The following is a 16,733-nucleotide window of genomic DNA, read 5'->3' on the forward strand; positions in this document are numbered from 1 at the left end:
AAAACAGCAGCGAAGATTTGAGTATATGGGCATTCCTTCCTGTGGTCAGGACAGAACCATCCCTGTCCACTGGGGATCTACCTTATGTTCTCTACGAAGAACTGACAGTATGAACATTAGGACACTATTTTAATTATTTTTAATTTATTGGTGATTTAATATGAATTAATTTATATGTGATTGTTATTTATAATTTTGTGCTAGTCCTGGGCCTCGAACTCAGGGTCTCGGCACTGTCCTTGGGCTTTCTCCAGGCTAGAGTGCTACACTTGAGCCACAGCACCATTTCTGGCTTTTCTTCTATGTATGTGGTACTGAGGCATCGAACCCTGGGCTTTGTGCATGCTGGGCAAGCACTGTACCATTAGCCTCTGTTTCAGAACCAGAATCATTTTTTGGAATGTGTAAGTTTACCTCAATAAATTGCTAATTTATGCACATTCTTAAAAGAAATGTTTCTGTTGTGCATTTTATAATTGCACTCTAAACAAAAGGTCACGTTTCATGGTAACAGCCATCAGCACTATAAGGCTGTATCGGTGAAGTAACACAATGGTTACAGAATGACCAAAAAAAGGGGAAATCCTTTCTTGGGGCTTTCACAATTTACTCACAAAGGAATAGTGTCACATATAAAATCTTGACAGCATAAATGTATATATGTGAAAATGGAAGTAGGAAACTTGAGGAGAGAGGGTTAGGTGGAGTTAAGATAAATGGGAGGAGAAAGATTGAAGGAGCAAAACTTCAAAATAACCAGTATACACACCTAGAGAATCCAACTTGTATGCTACCTGTATTGCATCCATCACATCAGCCAACCTTTCTAGGTGTAGGAATCCCAGATTCAGGATTTCTCATTTGTTTTGTTGGTTGGTTGGTTGGTTGGTTTTGCACCAGTTCTGGGCCTTGAATTCAAGGCCTTTGTGCTCATTCTGAACTTTCTTACTCAAGGTTAGCACTCTACCACTTGAGCTACAGCTCCATTTCTGGATTTGTGTTGGTTATTTAACTGGAAATAAGAGTTTCACAGATTGCCTGCACAAGCTGGCTTTGAACTGCCATCTTCAGATCTCAGCCTCCTGAGTAGCTAAGATTATTGGCATGAGCCATCAGTACCCAGTTTCCTACTCTTGTGTTTCATTACTAGACAAGGAATGGAAAGATGTGTAGAAAATCCCAAAACTACTTAAAATATAGCAATATTCAAACTTCCAAAAGTTCTGCCTCCCTCCTCAAACACTGCACATACCTGAGTGTCTACCGTGCATATATCTTCCCTGCTACCAAGGGGATTCTACCCATCTTTGTAGTCTAAATTCATACATGAGAACCTAAAGAGGTCCCAATGAATATTAAGTGAGGGAGCATGCTTAGATAACCTCTAACACAAGACATTTCAGTGCTTGGGGGCAAAGAGCATTAAGGGAAATCACACCCATGTATCATCATCTTAAGAGATAATAAAATTTGAAATCTAAGGACTTCCAGAGAAAGTGATAAATATTCCAAGCAGGTATTTCCTTTCACACTGGACATATTCTTTGTCAATCCTCTCTCCTCCCTCACCAGGAGTAGTGGCAAGAGAAGAAACTGCCACAACTTAATGCAGACCCTCTGTGCATTTCAACAAAACACTGGGAAACTAGTAGAGATTTCCCCCTTTTTAACCCCAACAATGTAAAAGTTCTCTCTTGTAATAAAGCCTTTCCCCATGCTAACCACCTTAGACTTCTTCTAGGTCATTGTCGGGGTTTTTAGCACTCTTTGCCTCCTGACCAGCAGGAAGGGCAAAGAGAACACGCCCCGACTAAGAGGGAGAAAGGATAGGGCTGGCTGGCCGCCTTCACCCAGCCCTCCCTTCTCCAGGGGGAAAACACAGATGTGCCAGGGAGAATGTCACAGTAGACTCTTTAATGGGAAGATACCAGGGGCTAAAGTAAGAAGCAGGAATCTATTAACATAAAAGTAGGCAGGACAGGGGGAGGTAGGTGTGGTCAGAGAGGGCGGGGCCAATCCATGGGTTCGAGGTAGCCTTATTTTACATCACAAACCATAGCCAAACCACCCAACCAGGGGACAGGCAGGTTGGATCTCCAAAACCAGGAAGTGAGCACTGGGCCATGAGGTAGGCCTTTTACCCTTGATGTGACGTGCCCCACAATCATGAATTCTGTTGTGGATGGGAAAGTCCACAAAGGCCCAGAACTGGAGGAAACACGCAAGCAAAGAGCCACATAGTCTGACTTCTGGAGACCATGCAGTAAGCTGCCCAAAAGTAGGGTCAAGCACAAGAACTACTAGCAGTTTACCAAAACATCCACGCTCAAACAAAATATGTTGAGTGCAGAGTCAAGGAATACTTATGATGAAGAGGCAAACAAAATAGACATGGTCACTTCCACACATATGATCTACAGTGTAGCAACAGGAAAAAAAGACTATCATCAGAGAATATAGTGTGATGACATGTACAAAAGAGAAATGTGAGGTACTCAGGAATCTATCCTGGGGTTGGGGGTCCACTAATGACAGGAGTACATAACTAAACTTGCATTGAGGCAGTTAGAAAGGTTTTCTGGAGGCACAAATGTTTGGGCTGAACTATAATAAACACATGGACATTTAGCAGGCCAAGAGAGTCAGAAAGAGCATTACAGGCAGAGGGAATAGCACATACAAAGGTCAGAGTTGACAAAAAGGATATCATGAGCAAGATACTGAAAATTACATTATATTTAGTGCCTAAAGAGCTAAAAGAATAGTGTGTAAGACGGGCTTAAAAGGGAGGCTGGGACCAAGCCAGCAACAGCATTCAAACCTAAATTTAATAATTTCTGTTGATCAAACACAGGTTAAGTAGTAGGATGAAGTTTTAGTTTTAATATTTTTACATAATTACTCAAACTTCAATATGGAGAATTAGTGGAATAGCTTCTGAGAGCAGATGTTGGAGGTCTGAATGTGGTGGCTCACACCTGTAATCCTAGCTACTCAGGAGGCTGAGATCTTTTATATGGCTAATGAAGATCTCCTACTCTTTGGGTTTTTATTTAGCTTGATAGCTATGTCCTTTGCCATAGAGAAGGTCTGCAGTTTAATGCAGTCCCATTTGTACGAACTTTCTTTAATTTGTTGTGTTTCTTATCAAGTTTCAACCTGTGCCAAGGACACCTGGTATATGTACTATTGCTTTTTGTAAAGTTTTCTGTGTATCTTCTGTTACCTCAAGACTTTGATCCTTTTGGAGTTAATTCTGGTGCAGGGTGATATAAAAGGATCCAACTTTAGTTTTCTGCAAGTTCTTTACCAATTCTGTAGCACCATTTGTTGAAGAGGCTGTCTTTCTTCCATCCTATTTTTTGGCTCCCTTATCAAATGTTAGGTGGCCATAGGTCTGTGGGTTAATTTCTGGGTCTTCAACTCTATTCCATTGATCCTTAGGCTTGTTCTCCTGCCAGTACCAAGCTGTTTTGATTACTATACCTCTGTAATAGAGTCTATAGTTTGGTATTGATATTCCTCCAGTGCTGTTCATTCTGCCAATGACTGTGTTTGCTATACAGGGTCTTTTATTATTCCATATGAGATTTTGGATTGCTTCTTCTATTTCCTTAAAGAATGGCATTGGGTTATTGATAGGTATTGCATTGAATTTGTGGATAGCCCTTGGCAGGATTGCTATTTTCACGATGTTAATTCTTTCAATCCATTAGCGTAGGAGGTTTTCCACTTCCTCAGTTCTACTTTTATTTCTTTTTTCAGGTTTTTAAAGTTTCCTGATTTCTGCTCTTATTGTTGGCATACAGGAAAGCAGTTGATTTTTGAGGGTTAATTGTATACCCTGCTACTTTTCCCAAGTTTTGAATCAGCTCAAGCAACTTGGGAGTGAAGACTATAGGGTCTTCAAATACAGAATCTTGCCATCTGCAAAGAGGGCAAGTTTCACTTCCTACTTCCCTATTTGGATCCCCTTTATTCTTGCTTCTTACCTTATTGCTCTGGCTAGGAATTCTAATACTATATTAAAGAGGAGTAGAGAGAGTGGGCATCCTTATCTTGTTCCTGATCTTAGAGGAAATGGCTTTAGCTTTCTGTCATTAAGTATAATGCTAGCTGTAGGTTTGCCATACACAACCTTTATTATACTAAGGAATGTTCCATGGATTCCTAGTTTCTCCAGTGCTTTTAGTATAAAGGGGTACTGGATCTTGTCAAATGCCTTTTCTGCATCTATTGAGATAATGTGATTCTTGTCCTTGCTCCTATTGATATGATGAATTATATTAATTGACCTGTGTATATTGAATCAGCTTTCTAGCCATGTAATAAATCCTGTGTGACCATAATGTATAATTTTTTTGATGAGGCTAACATATTTTTTTTTAAAAAACCTCTGTGATATAACCAAAGACAATTGTACATTAATTTAATCAGTGAAGGACTACTGTTCTTCAGCCAGGTATTTTTCTAGGTAATAGGATGGTTTCATCCAGTGAACAAATGCAATAAAAATCCCTAACTTCATCGAAGAGAAAGGAGTCAAACATAAATAGAAATAATAACATGTATGAATTTTAGAAACTGAAAATAAATAAGGAAAGAGATATTTTGCAAAAAGAAATCTGATATAACCTTTTTTTTTTTTTTGTCAGTCCTGGGGCTTGAACTCTGGGCCTAGGTGCTGTACCTAAGCTCTTCAGCTCAAGGCTACCACCCTAGTCCTGGGCCTGGGCGTTGTCCTTGAGCTCTTCAGCCCAAGGCTACCACCCTACTCTTGAGCCAAGCCCTACTTTGTTTTCTAGAGGTTAATTGAAGGTAACAGTCTCAGATCCTTTTGTGCCCAGGCTGGCTTTGAACGTTGATCCTCAGATCTCAACCTCTTGAGTAGCTAGGATTACAGGCATGAGTCACCATGCTGGGCTTAACAATGTTTTATTATTCATTCATTGTTTTCTTTTGCTTTTCTCTTGTTTTTGATTCCTGTAGCCTTTGTCTTGTAAGTTTATCTGATTTGGGGAGGGGAAGAGAAAGTACAGAAATGGTGGACAAAGGGTCAATCAACTCAGCAGTGATACTCACTGGACACTATGTTAGAAGTGAACTATACAATTTTGGGGCACAGAGTTGGTAGCGGAAAAACTAGGAGAAAATGAGGGGTGAGGTGAGACTGCTAAAAAATAAAAATGTACTCATTACCTGGCTCATGTAACTGTGACCCCTCTGTACATCACATCTATAATTAAAAACAAACAAAAAAGCCCCTCACTGTATGATGTAGACTACAGCCAGCAAGGACTCGCCTCCCATCATAACTTTCTTTGGATGGTAAAAATGGAGCAACAGGATTTAGTGTTTCCTTATAGAGATAGGAAACCTTGACATACATTTAGGTGTGTGTGCACGTGTGTGTGCAAATGACCCCTTTGCACGCACAATAACTTAAAATGAGGTAACTGGGATGGTAAAAGTTAATGTGAATGCCAGGCATGGTGGTTCTCCCTGTAATCCTAGCTACTCAGGAGGCTGAGATCTGAGGATTGCAGTTCAAAGCCAGCCTGGGCACTAAAAGAATGTGAGACTCTTATCTTCAGTTAATTACTAGAAAAGGGGAAGTGGGACTGTGGCTCAAGGTTCCTTGAGCTGAAGATCTCAGGGACAGTGCTCGGGCCTAGAATTTAAGACAGTCTGGAGACAGTAGGTAGGTAAGACAGATATGAGGTTTGCCCTTAGAGGTTAGAGAACACCAAGATTAGAATAGAGGATGTCATCATATGGACATCAGAGAGAACATTCCAGTGAAGAAGACACACAAGGGTCCTAGGTGAAAGCATGCCTGGCCTTCTTAAAGGACAGAAGGATGACAAAACCCCATTAGTGTAAATGAGTCACAGGCTACAGAAACCACAGGCATGTAATGCCAGATTCCATAGGGTCTTCCAGGTCATAGAAAGGTCACTCTGTGTAGTAGACAGAAGCAGGAGCGCCACTGCAAGTTTATGGCAGTTCTCAAACCTGAGTTGCATAAAAAAATCATCTAGCTTTTGGTCTATTAAGAGAGACTGATGACACACATAAGACACACACTCATACACAAGCATTGCTTTAACAAGCTGAATTAGAAACCTAGACACTATCCTTATTTATTATAAAGTACTACGCAACAATAAAAAAAGCAACTTTAGTGTGTGTGTGTGCCAGTACTAGGGCTTCAATTCAGGGACTGGTCGCTGTCCCTTGGTTTTCACTCAAGGAGTGTGCTCTATCACTTAAGCTACAGCTTTACTTCTGGCTTTTTCCTGGTTAACTGGAGATAAAAGTCTCAGACTTTTCTGCCTGGTCTGTGATCCTCATATCTCAGCCTCCTGAGTAGCTAGGATTACAGGCATGAGCCACGGCTATAAAGCAGGAATCAATTATTGATACATATAACCCAGATGGATAGAGCATTATGTTACTAAAAAAGAGCTAGTCCAAAAAGTTAATGATTTCACTTAGATTTTTCACTTTCAAAAGTGTAGACAGATATCCCCAGCCTTCACTTCTCAACTCTAGAAATCCTGCATGACAAAGAATATATAGTGCAAAATTAACTGAATAGGAATTTGCAAGTAACACTTAGCAACAACAGGACTGTGGGAAGATGGCCATGATACATGATAGTCTTAGTATGCTTAATTCAAAAAAGACTCAAGACATAACGATGTTAAAAATATTTATTTTGATAGTCTATTATAAATAAGTCAGTAGAGGTTCCACACCACCACAGATGCATCTGAGAAGAGCACTGTGCCATCCAACTGAAGACTGGCCACCTGAACGATGTCCCATGTCTTATCCCATCCAGAGCATACACGTTCCATGGTATCTCCTCTGTTCGAGGATTGCTTCCAAGTCCAGATGACCAAATAGTCCTTTATCCCCAAAGTAGGCTAAAAGATTTGTGAAATGGAAAAAATACATTAAACCCTAAAACAAAATTGTATTTTGTATATCTATGTGCTTGTTCATCTTCAAATTCAGTTACTGGAAAATAATAATAAATTTTATTAAGTAACAACAAATCAAACATTCAGAATAGTATTTAAAGAAATAGTTTTGTTATTTTTGTGTGAGACAGTCTATTAGAAACAAAAAGGGAAATGTATGTTGACACATAAAACAAAATCAATGGAAAGGTAAATGATTAATAACTACTAACAGCAATGATGGAGGAGTCTAGATAGTAAAGCCTTATCATTAGGTTCAGCATCAATACTAAAATAACACTGACTGAAGACCTTCAGTGAGTTATACTCTGTATGGAAAGCCTACTATAACTCCTAGTTAAGATTCCTGCTTTAGAGCTGTGGAAACTGAGGCCTTGAAATGATTACATATAATCTGAATACTCTTAACCTTGGCCTAGTCCCATTTCCAGGAGAAATAAGCCTCCATTTCCACTTCAACTAATTCTTACCACAAACATTCCCCCCACTAAGGAGCTGTCAGAACTCCCAAACCACTTTATAACTAGAAGCAACAGATCCAGGAAGGAGGGAAGTATTCACATTCCCATTAATTCTGGCATACAGTTGAGATGTGCAAATAAAACTCAAACTATAAAGATTATTTCTCAGAACTAAACATGTAGTAGCTCAGTGTTAGAACACTGACCTACCACATGCAAAGCCTGTCATTCAACTCCTGTCATTGAAAAGCTCTGAAAATGTAGTAAGCATCCAAAAAGAAAATCTTCCTCTGCCTTACAGATAATAGGAATAATTCTGTTAGCTAACTTATTTTGTCTGAATAATGTTTTTCTACTATTTACTCTTTTTCATTAAAACACTGTATTGAAGGGCTGGGAACATAGCTTAGTGGTAGCATGCTCATCTAGCATGCATGAAGCCCTGGGTTCCATTCCTCAGTACCACATACACAGGAAATGTAGTGTTGTGGCTCAAGTGGCAGAGCAAAAAAAGGGAGCAAAAAGTGTCCAAGGACAGTGCCCAGGCCCTGAGTTCAAACTCCAGGACTGGCCCCCCAAAAAAGAAAAGAAACAAAAAAAACACTGTATTGGAATATATCATTCCTATCAATCAACAATTCATAATCACATACATTGTATTACATTGGGTATAAAAGGTGATACTAAGATGAATGTAGTTCTACTACCAAAAGAAAAGTAGAAAAACTACTAACTATATTACTTTTATAAGTATTATATAAATAATAAAATTAGAGAGCCAGACACTCATGCCTGTAGTCCTAGCAACTATGAAAGCTGAGATCTTGAGGACCAGCCCAAGCAAAAGTTTGTAAGTTCCCATATCAAGCAGTGGTGTATCTGCCATTCCAGATATAGGAAAGCACATACAGGAAGACCATAGTCTAGGCTAGCCCTGGAATAAGAGATCAAACTGGTAGAGCACCTACCCAGCAAGGTCAAGGCCCTGAATTCAAACCCCAGTACCTCCAAGAGTAATAATAAATTTGTATTAACAGTAAATTTTATGATGCTTCTGCTCCTTTCAAGATATAGAGTAGGAAACCAGGCAAAACCTCTCTAGTCTCCCCAATGCAGCCAGTAAAGAATATGAAATTATATAATAAACCTTTGTAGGCAATCGATTTTTTTTTTTTTTGGTCAGTTCTGGGGCTTGGACTCTGGGCCTGGGTGTTGTCCCTGAGCTCTTCAGCTCAAGGCTACCACCCTACCCCTTGAGCCTCAGCACCACTTCTGGTTTTCTAGTGGCTAATTGGAGATAACAATCTCACAGTCTTTGGTGCCAGAGCTGGCTATCTGGAAGTTTTTTCATTTCTCTACCTTACTTTACTGTCTTCTTGGTACTTCCTCTTTTCTTGTGCTGACTTTCTCAATCATTGTCAATAGGGGAGTGTTCTAATTTCCTTCCAAGATGCACTTGCATTTTAGTAAAGAATTGATTGCCAGATAGGCGCAGTGGCTCATGCCTATAATCCTAGCTGCTCAGGACGCTGAGATCTGAGCCACAAGCCAAGTTACTTTGGCTTTCTTCCATGTAAGTTATCTCATTTTGTCAAAATAATGGAAAACAGACAAACGTATATACATTCATGTGCATATAAATATACACATAGTATGTATGAAGTTTCTGAAACTGCTTATCCAACATTAATCAGGTTGCTTCTGGGAAAAGAAATGTGACTACATTTTCAGAATTACGAGTACTTGTATATTATGAATTTACTAATTTCATAAAAATTTATTGTAAGGAAGTAAATCAAAGTCTATAGAAACCTATATACATTGCAATGTTGTAAAACTAGGAGCTTGGCTCAAGTGGTAGACCACCATTGTGGAAAAAAAGCCAAGTGAGAGTATAAGACCATGAGTTTAAACCCCAATCCTGGCATATAAATAAGCAAATACATGCACTGTTATATAAAACACTGAAAAGTTGAAAAATTAAAGTAATTGGCAACTGAAAAATATATGGAATAAAAACTTAATTTTAGGTAAAAAGAAAAACCCACAAAATCCTATGTATCCTTGTTAGAAGGAAACAAAAGGCTGTATTTATCTGAAAAAAGATAAGATGTGAACATAAAAAATTAAAGTTCCCGGCTGGGAGTTTGGTCTAGTAGTAGTGCTTGCCTAGCATACACAAAGACACAAGTTCAATTCCTTGTTACCACATATACGGAAAAAGTCAGAAGCTGGCTGGGAGCATGTCCCAGTAGTAGAGTACTCCCCTAGAATGCACAAAGCCCTGGGTTCGATTCGTCCATACCACATACACAGAAAAAAAAGCCAGAAGTGGTGCTGGGCTCTAGCCTTGAGAAAGCCCAAGGATAGGTTTCAAGCCCTGAGTTAAAGCTCCAGGACTGGTTTAAAAAAAAGAAAGGAAGAAAGAAAAGCAAAAGGGGGGTTGAGAGTTTGGCCTAGTGGTAGAGTGCTTGCCTAGCACGCACAAAGACCCAGGTTGGATTCCTTGGTACCACATACATAGAAAAAAAAGCCAGAAGTGGTGCTTGAAGCTCAAGTGGTAGAGCTCTGGCCTTGAGAAAGTCCAAGAACAGTGTTCAGGCCCTGAGCTCCAGCCCAGGACTGGCAAAAAAAAAAAAAGAGAGGGGGGGGGGGGGAAGAAAGTTCATTTTCTGATGGACTTGTCTTTCATCTAAAATCTAAAATAAGCTTTATTATGAATATAACAATAAAAAACTTGGAAGAAGACAGTGCCCAGGCACAGAGTTCAAGCTCCATGACCCACCAAAAAACAAACAAACAAACAAACAAAAAACTCCAAAATTTAGAAGGAAGTAGGTACCTGGTCCACAAATTTTTTCCAAAAGTCCATTTGTAAACAACCATTTAACAGCTACCCCTATTGTCTTGTCTTCCAGGGACACATATAAACATTGTCCTCAAATGTTAATTTGTAACAACAGTACCTTAAAACTGTTGGTTCAGGCATTCCAGGATCTGCACCTCTTTTAAATCCTAAAAAAGAAAAAAAACAAGAAACTAATTAAAACACCAGCAGATAAAAAAGTTTTTTATTATTTTGTTGTTGTTGTTGTTTTTTGTCAGTCATGTGGCTTGAACTCTGGGCCTGGGTACTATCCATGAGCTCTTCAGCTGAAGGCTACCACCCTACCCCTGGGCCTAAGTGTTGTCCCTGAGCGCTACAGCTCAAGACTACCACACTAGCCCTGGAGCCACAACCCCACTTCTAGTTTTCTAGTGATAATGGAGATAAGAGCCTAACATTCTTTAGTGCCTGGGCTCACTTTGAACTATGCTCCTCAGATCTCAGCCTCCTGAGTTGCTAGGATTACAGGTGTGAGCCACTGCATCCAGCTGATTTTAAAAAAAAAAGCACAACTGAGGATATCTAACTCTCCCACAAACTACTACTACTCCTCTTCCTCCTCTTCTTCCTCTTCCTCCTCCTCATCTTCCTCCTCCTCCTCTTCTTCTTCTTCTTCTTTTGGCTCATGGGGCTTGAACTTGGCTTGGGCACTGTCTCTGAGCTCTTCAGCTCAAGACTACCGCCCTACCCTTGCACCAAGCCCCATTTCCCATTTTCTAGAGGTTAATTGGGGATAAGTGTCTCAGGTCCTTTTGTGCCAGGCTGGCTTTGAACCTTGATCCACACATCTCAGCCTCCTTCGTAGCTTGGCTTACTTTTTTTTTTAATAAAACAAAGAGCAGCAATAAAAAGGAATGTAGTAATTCAATAAATTATTTAGTAAACTAAATGAGCTATCTAAAGTACAATTAAATAAACCTTTTACTTTTCAAAATATACTTTTAAATGTGATAACATATATGTTAAATTGCCAAACTAACAAGTTAGGAATGTCAGGAGTTAGGAAGGGTTAGATATGGTAGCTAGTACTCAGAAGGCAGGAGGAACTTGAATTCAAGACCAGTCTAGGCAACATAGCAAGACTCTACCTAAAACAACAACAAAAACCTAGGAATTGTTAAATTATGAAACGATAAATTCTGAACATTTACCCTATTTTCAGGATAACTATTAAGTCATGGCCTAGTGGTAGAGTGCTTGCAGGAATCCCTGCGTTCCATACAAAAAGCAGGAAGTGGTGCTGTGGCTCAAGTGGTAGAGCACTATCCTTGAGAAAGCCCAAGGAGAGTGCCCAGTCCCTGAATTCAAGCCCCAGGACTGTCCAAAAACAAAAAACAACCCGGAGAGTAGTTTAAACATAAAATTAAACTTTAAATGCAGTGTAAGAGAAAAGCCAATGATAAAGAATAAGTACTGAAGGCAGCTTTAGCATCAAGCTTGAGTTAGATACTAACAACCAATATAACAGTAATCCTAGGAAAGGTAATCAGTACGCACAGACCCCAGATTCTGTATGGAGGGAAAAAAAAAAAGCAAAACCAAAAATGATGGGGGATAAGGGACCCTGCAAGGATGCAAGGAATAGGGAAAACTCCACAGCCTGTGTAAGTAAGCTGTCATAATCGCCTCTAATCCATGATACCTAGACAGTCACTAAAATGTGGGAAAGTAATCTATATATATTGGTCAGTTGTAGGGCTTCAACTTAGGGCCTGCGTCTTTCTGTGCTAAAGGCTCTACTACTTGAGTCACAGCATCACTTTCCGTTTCTGAATGGGTTAATTGCAGATTAGAGCCTCATGGGATTTTTCCACTCAGGCCGGCTTCAAACCCCAATCCTCACATCCCATCCTCCAGAGTAGCTCAGATTACAGGCACAAGCCAAGCCACCGTGCCTGGCAAAAAAAAGTAATATATTCTTTAATGAATTCAAACTACGGGACGACAAGGATATTTTAAAGCCCTTCATAAGTATCCCCTTATTAGTTCTGGCTTGCAACTAACTCAAGAGAAAATAAGAAACACAGATGTCTAGAGAATGTCCAACCTATTCAAAGGCTGTCAATGTGAAGACCAAATATAGTATGACATCTTAAATGAATTGAAAGCAGCACCTTAAAGTTACTCAATACCTGACCTATGTAACTGTAAACCTTCTGCACATCACCTTTACAATAAACTTTAAAAATAAACAATAGAAGTAAGAAATGTGAGGGCCTCAAATATTAAATTGCTTCTTCAAACTGGCAAAACTATGGCTAGAACCTATACTGTTTCCCTTTCACCATATTGCTGGGATTTAAGGACAAAACTGCGAAACAGGATATAGTTCCAGTATACAGCCCTACGTGACAATGCGTGCCTGGGAACTGACAAACACTTGCGGTACACCACCACCCTGCCCTCGGTGCTTCGTTGCTTGGGCAACAAACCAGGCCGTTTCTACAACTCAGTTTCTTCCCTTTACGAACAGGACCAGTATTAAAAATCATTCAACGAGACTGAGAAGGCAGAGGCATCCAACTACTGTAGCAAGGACCATGCTTCCCAGACAGTGGCTATTTCTGCCATTCCCAGGCCAGGGTCCTTTCCACATGAGGCCCGCCGGGGGTGAAGTCAAAACGCCCTGAAAACCCAGCCCCGGCGGCCTGCTCTCAGTTCCGGTCACCTCACAACGACCCTGAAAAGTAGGCCTCGCCTCCACGTTCACAGGTAAACACAGAATGGGCAGGGCTGTGTGGTGTGCTAAAGACCACGCAAGTGGGTGCGTGGGTCCAATCCCCTCCACCACCACCACCCCCCCACACACACACGAGACCAGACGCCGTGGGGGGCCGCGGGGGTCCCCCAGTTTCGGTTCCTGCTCCCCTCCGGTCTCCTGGCCGGTTCTCTCACTGACCCAGGTAAATGACGAGGGGGATAAACCCCCAGCGGATGGCGAACTGGCCGCCCTTGAAGAGCTGCTGCAGCCTCTGCTTGGCCTCTTTGCTCAGCTTCATCATCGTGACGTGACGTGATGGCCGCGCCGCACAGACCGATACCTCACAGCCGCGGCCAGCACCCGACGAGAAGTGCGCACGCGCACGTGCACGGCCTTTACGGCAGGTGTCGTGAGCGTCGCCAGCAGACGTAATTCATCGCCCTTAGCTTGTTCTTCCGCCGCGTTGCCAGGGGGAGGCGCATGCGTGGTTGGTTCGCCTTCGCTTTCCTTTCCCTCTTCTTCTTCCTCCTCTCCCCTCCCCCCGCCCTCCTCCCTTTCAGGATAGAGTTCTAGTTCTTTGGCTGTCTGGGAAAGATGAAGACAATTGTTCTTTTATTGGGATTATATTAGTTTGAATGCGTATTCTCTTGCTCTCTTCCCATTATCTTAGCCATTTTTAAAAACACATCTGCAGTATTCCTTTTTTAATATAGAAGGAAAATTAATTCGAAAGCACTGGGTTTATTCCCCACCTGATCTGACTTGCTGTGTAATATTGGATTGGATAAATTCTGTGTGTGTGTGTGTGTGTGTGTGTGTGTGTGTGTGTGTGTGTGTGTGTGTGTGTGTACTGAGCTTCAGGACCTGGACGCTGTCCCTTAGCTTTTTCACCCAAGGCTGGTGCTCTACTATTTGACTTATGTCTTCAACCTAATCTTGGATAAAGTCCATTATGAATCAATGCTTAATAGGGAAGGTATCCAGATTTTTTTTAATCCCCTCCATTCCACCCCCACTCCCCACCTCCCACCCTTACTCATTCTTGCCTTGCACTACTAATCAGCATTTTCAGATATGTGACGTTTTATATTAAACTCTGTACTCTTTTTGAAGAAGCTGATCATTGAAACAATTAATGGAGTTGGTAGTGTTATCCCCTCTTGCCTTCATTGAGTAAAATTACAGTAGATGTCCACTCTGGCTACACATCAGAATTAGGGTAGGTTTAAAACTGTGATTGTATAAGGATCTACCAGAAAATCTAATTAGTTGGGGGAGAAGAGGGAAAGATATCTATTTGTTTGCATATTGGAATCTAAGGTGAATAATCCAAGCTACTTAGGAGGCTCAAATCTGACCACCACAGGTTTGAAACCATAGCATGCAGAAGAGTCCATGAGACTCTTATCTACAATTAACCACCAAAAGCTGGTTATAGAGCTGTGGCCCAAGTGGTAGAGCACTGACCTTGAGAGACAGAGCCCAGGCCCTGGATTCAAGTCCCAGTCCCAGTACAGTTTTATTTTCTATGACACTAAAAACACCTGGTGTGTTTGGCCCATTTTTATAACACCTATTTCAATGCATTTACTATGTCTGTCTCTGGACTGAAGGCTTCAAATGCCATAGTGCATTTTAGTTATTACAAAAAGTTGTAATAGCTGATGGTGTGGCTCAAGCAGTACAATCTTGCTAGCAAGCAGAACTTATCGTAGATACCCAAGGGACAGAAAAGCTTGCTATACTCTATCTCCAAAATAAACAACAAAAGACAAGAAGTGTGACTTAAGATATATAGTGCCAGTAGAGAAAGTTCTAGGCACTAAGTTCAAAAACCAGTATCACCTTAAAGATAGGAGCAGGGATTGTATGATTGTATTATCTCATAGCTTATTTTACTAATGCTTGTAAAGATTAAATTTTATATTGAAGGCATCATCTTGCACACAAATTGAAACTCATATTAAAAACTGACTCATAATAATAATTTGCACTTTTAATCATACTATTATCTGCACTCTAGAACAAAAGCTGTTTCTTTCTCATCTTTTTTATGTATGTTGTGCTAGTCTTAAGGCTTGAACTCAGGGACTGGGTGCTGTCGCTGAGCAATTTTGCTCAAAGCTAGTTCTCTACCATTTGACCCATGGCTCCACTTCTGGGTTTTCTTTTGGGTTTTGTTTTGTTTTTGTGGGTCATGGGGCTTGAACTCGGCCTGGGCACTATCCCTGAGCTCTTCAGTTCAAGGCTTCCACCATCCTACCCTTGAGTCAAGCCCCACTTCCCATTTTCTAGAGGTTAATTGGAGACAAGAGTCTCAGGTCCTTTGGTGCCTGGGCTGGCTTTGAACTTTGATCCTCAGATCTTAGCCTCCTGAGTTGCTGGGATTACAGGCATGAGCATGAGCCACCATGCTCAGCATATATATTTTTTTTGTTTTTTAGAGTGTGTGTGTGTGTGTGTGTGTGTGTGTGTGTGTGTGTGCTTAATTGGAGATAAGAGTCTCACAGACTTTATGCCTGGGCTGGCTTTGAACTGTAGTACCTAACTCTTTCTTATCTTTTTATCCAAGGATCTTAATCATAGTAAGAATTCAGTGAATGCTGCTTGCATTCTGTTAGATAAATGTTAATACCAAGGTTATTTGATGTTCTCAAATGTTCATTGAGCCTTACTTTATGGTAAACACTATAGATAAAAGATTTTATTTATTTTGTGCAAGGCCTCACACTTTATTCCTGTGCTACACCACCACCCCAAGTTTTTTTTTCTTTTTTCATTCAGTTTACAAAAAAGGAATAAACTAGTAATTGCAATGAAATGTGACTATAAGTCCCACAATAAGGCCATGCATTAAACATTATAGAAAAGCAAATGGAAGACACCCAACATCCTCTAGGGTAAACAAAACCTTTTGATTGCCAATGGCATTCCAACTGGAGAAAAGGAATATATTTGACAATTAAGACGATAAAATCTACAGTGCTCCGAGCCAAACTGAAAGAATGAATCCAAGAATAAGAACCCAGTTCTGAGTTTGTGCAATTTACTAAGCTAATAATCACATGCTTTGACCTCCACAAAGTGGGAAGGCTTTTTTTTGTTTTGTTTTGTTTTTGTTTTTACCAGTCCTGGGGCTTAACCTCAGGGCCTGAACACTGTCCTTGGGCTTTTCTCAAGGTACCACTAGACCAACAGCACCATTTTTAGCTTTTTTTTTTTTTTTCTATGCATGTGGTACCGAGGAATCAAACCCTGGTCTTGGTACATGCTAAGCAAGCACTCTACCACTAGGCCAAACTCCAGACCCAGTGGAAGAGTTTCAACATTAATTCCTGCATATAACATTGGGAATGGTAGCAACATTGTAGTGATTGTAGATAAATTCCTTAGCTATATTTCTTATTCAAAGAAAAAAACCTTGAGAATCTTGCTTTTTCTGTTGTTTTGACCTTCTGGTTCCATCGGCCTAGCTAGAGCAGTCAGCAATGATAGCTGGAATTGAAGGTGGCTTCCCAGTTTTCTCCACTTCCTATTCTAACTGAGACATTGGAGTCAGCCCTGCTGCACTGAGGTCTGCTCTGCTTTCTGCTCTGCAAGGCCTCTTGTAAATTACCAGTGATTTCTTCCTGAAATCTGTCTTCTCTTCTGAAAATAAGTGTAATGCCAAGAACATTATTGTGAGACATTAAAAC

At 40.6% G+C, this 16,733-nt stretch overlaps 1 protein-coding gene across 1 annotated transcript; it reads right to left on the minus strand.

Moving 5' to 3' along the window:
* Window positions 1-6,702: 6,702 nt before the first annotated feature.
* Window positions 6,703-13,420, minus strand: Tomm7 (translocase of outer mitochondrial membrane 7). The gene is made up of 3 exons (XM_090332743.1): window positions 13,237-13,420; window positions 10,417-10,465; window positions 6,703-6,932 (listed from the first exon to the last, which is right to left on the minus strand). The coding sequence occupies exons 1-3, from the start codon at window positions 13,337-13,339 to the stop codon at window positions 6,917-6,919; spliced, it is 168 nt and encodes a 55-aa protein (XP_090188869.1). The 5' UTR covers window positions 13,340-13,420; the 3' UTR covers window positions 6,703-6,916.
* Window positions 13,421-16,733: the final 3,313 nt, after the last annotated feature.

This window comes from Megascapheus bottae, chromosome 5, assembly GCF_031878675.1.
Source record: "Megascapheus bottae isolate mThoBot1 chromosome 5, mThoBot2.hap1, whole genome shotgun sequence".
In the NCBI taxonomy this organism is placed as follows: Eukaryota; Metazoa; Chordata; class Mammalia; order Rodentia; family Geomyidae; genus Megascapheus; species Megascapheus bottae.

What these genes read in the sequence shown, in the direction of transcription:
- Tomm7 (XM_090332743.1), bottom strand. Translation starts at nt 13,339, where the DNA reads ATGATGAAGCTGAGCAAAGAGGCCAAGCAGAGGCTGCAGCAGCTCTTC. An exon ending in CCCCCTCGTCATTTACCTGG is followed by an intron (nt 10,466 to 13,236) that starts GTCAGTGAGAGA and finishes TTTCTTTTTTAG; the next exon opens with GATTTAAAAGAGGTGCAGAT.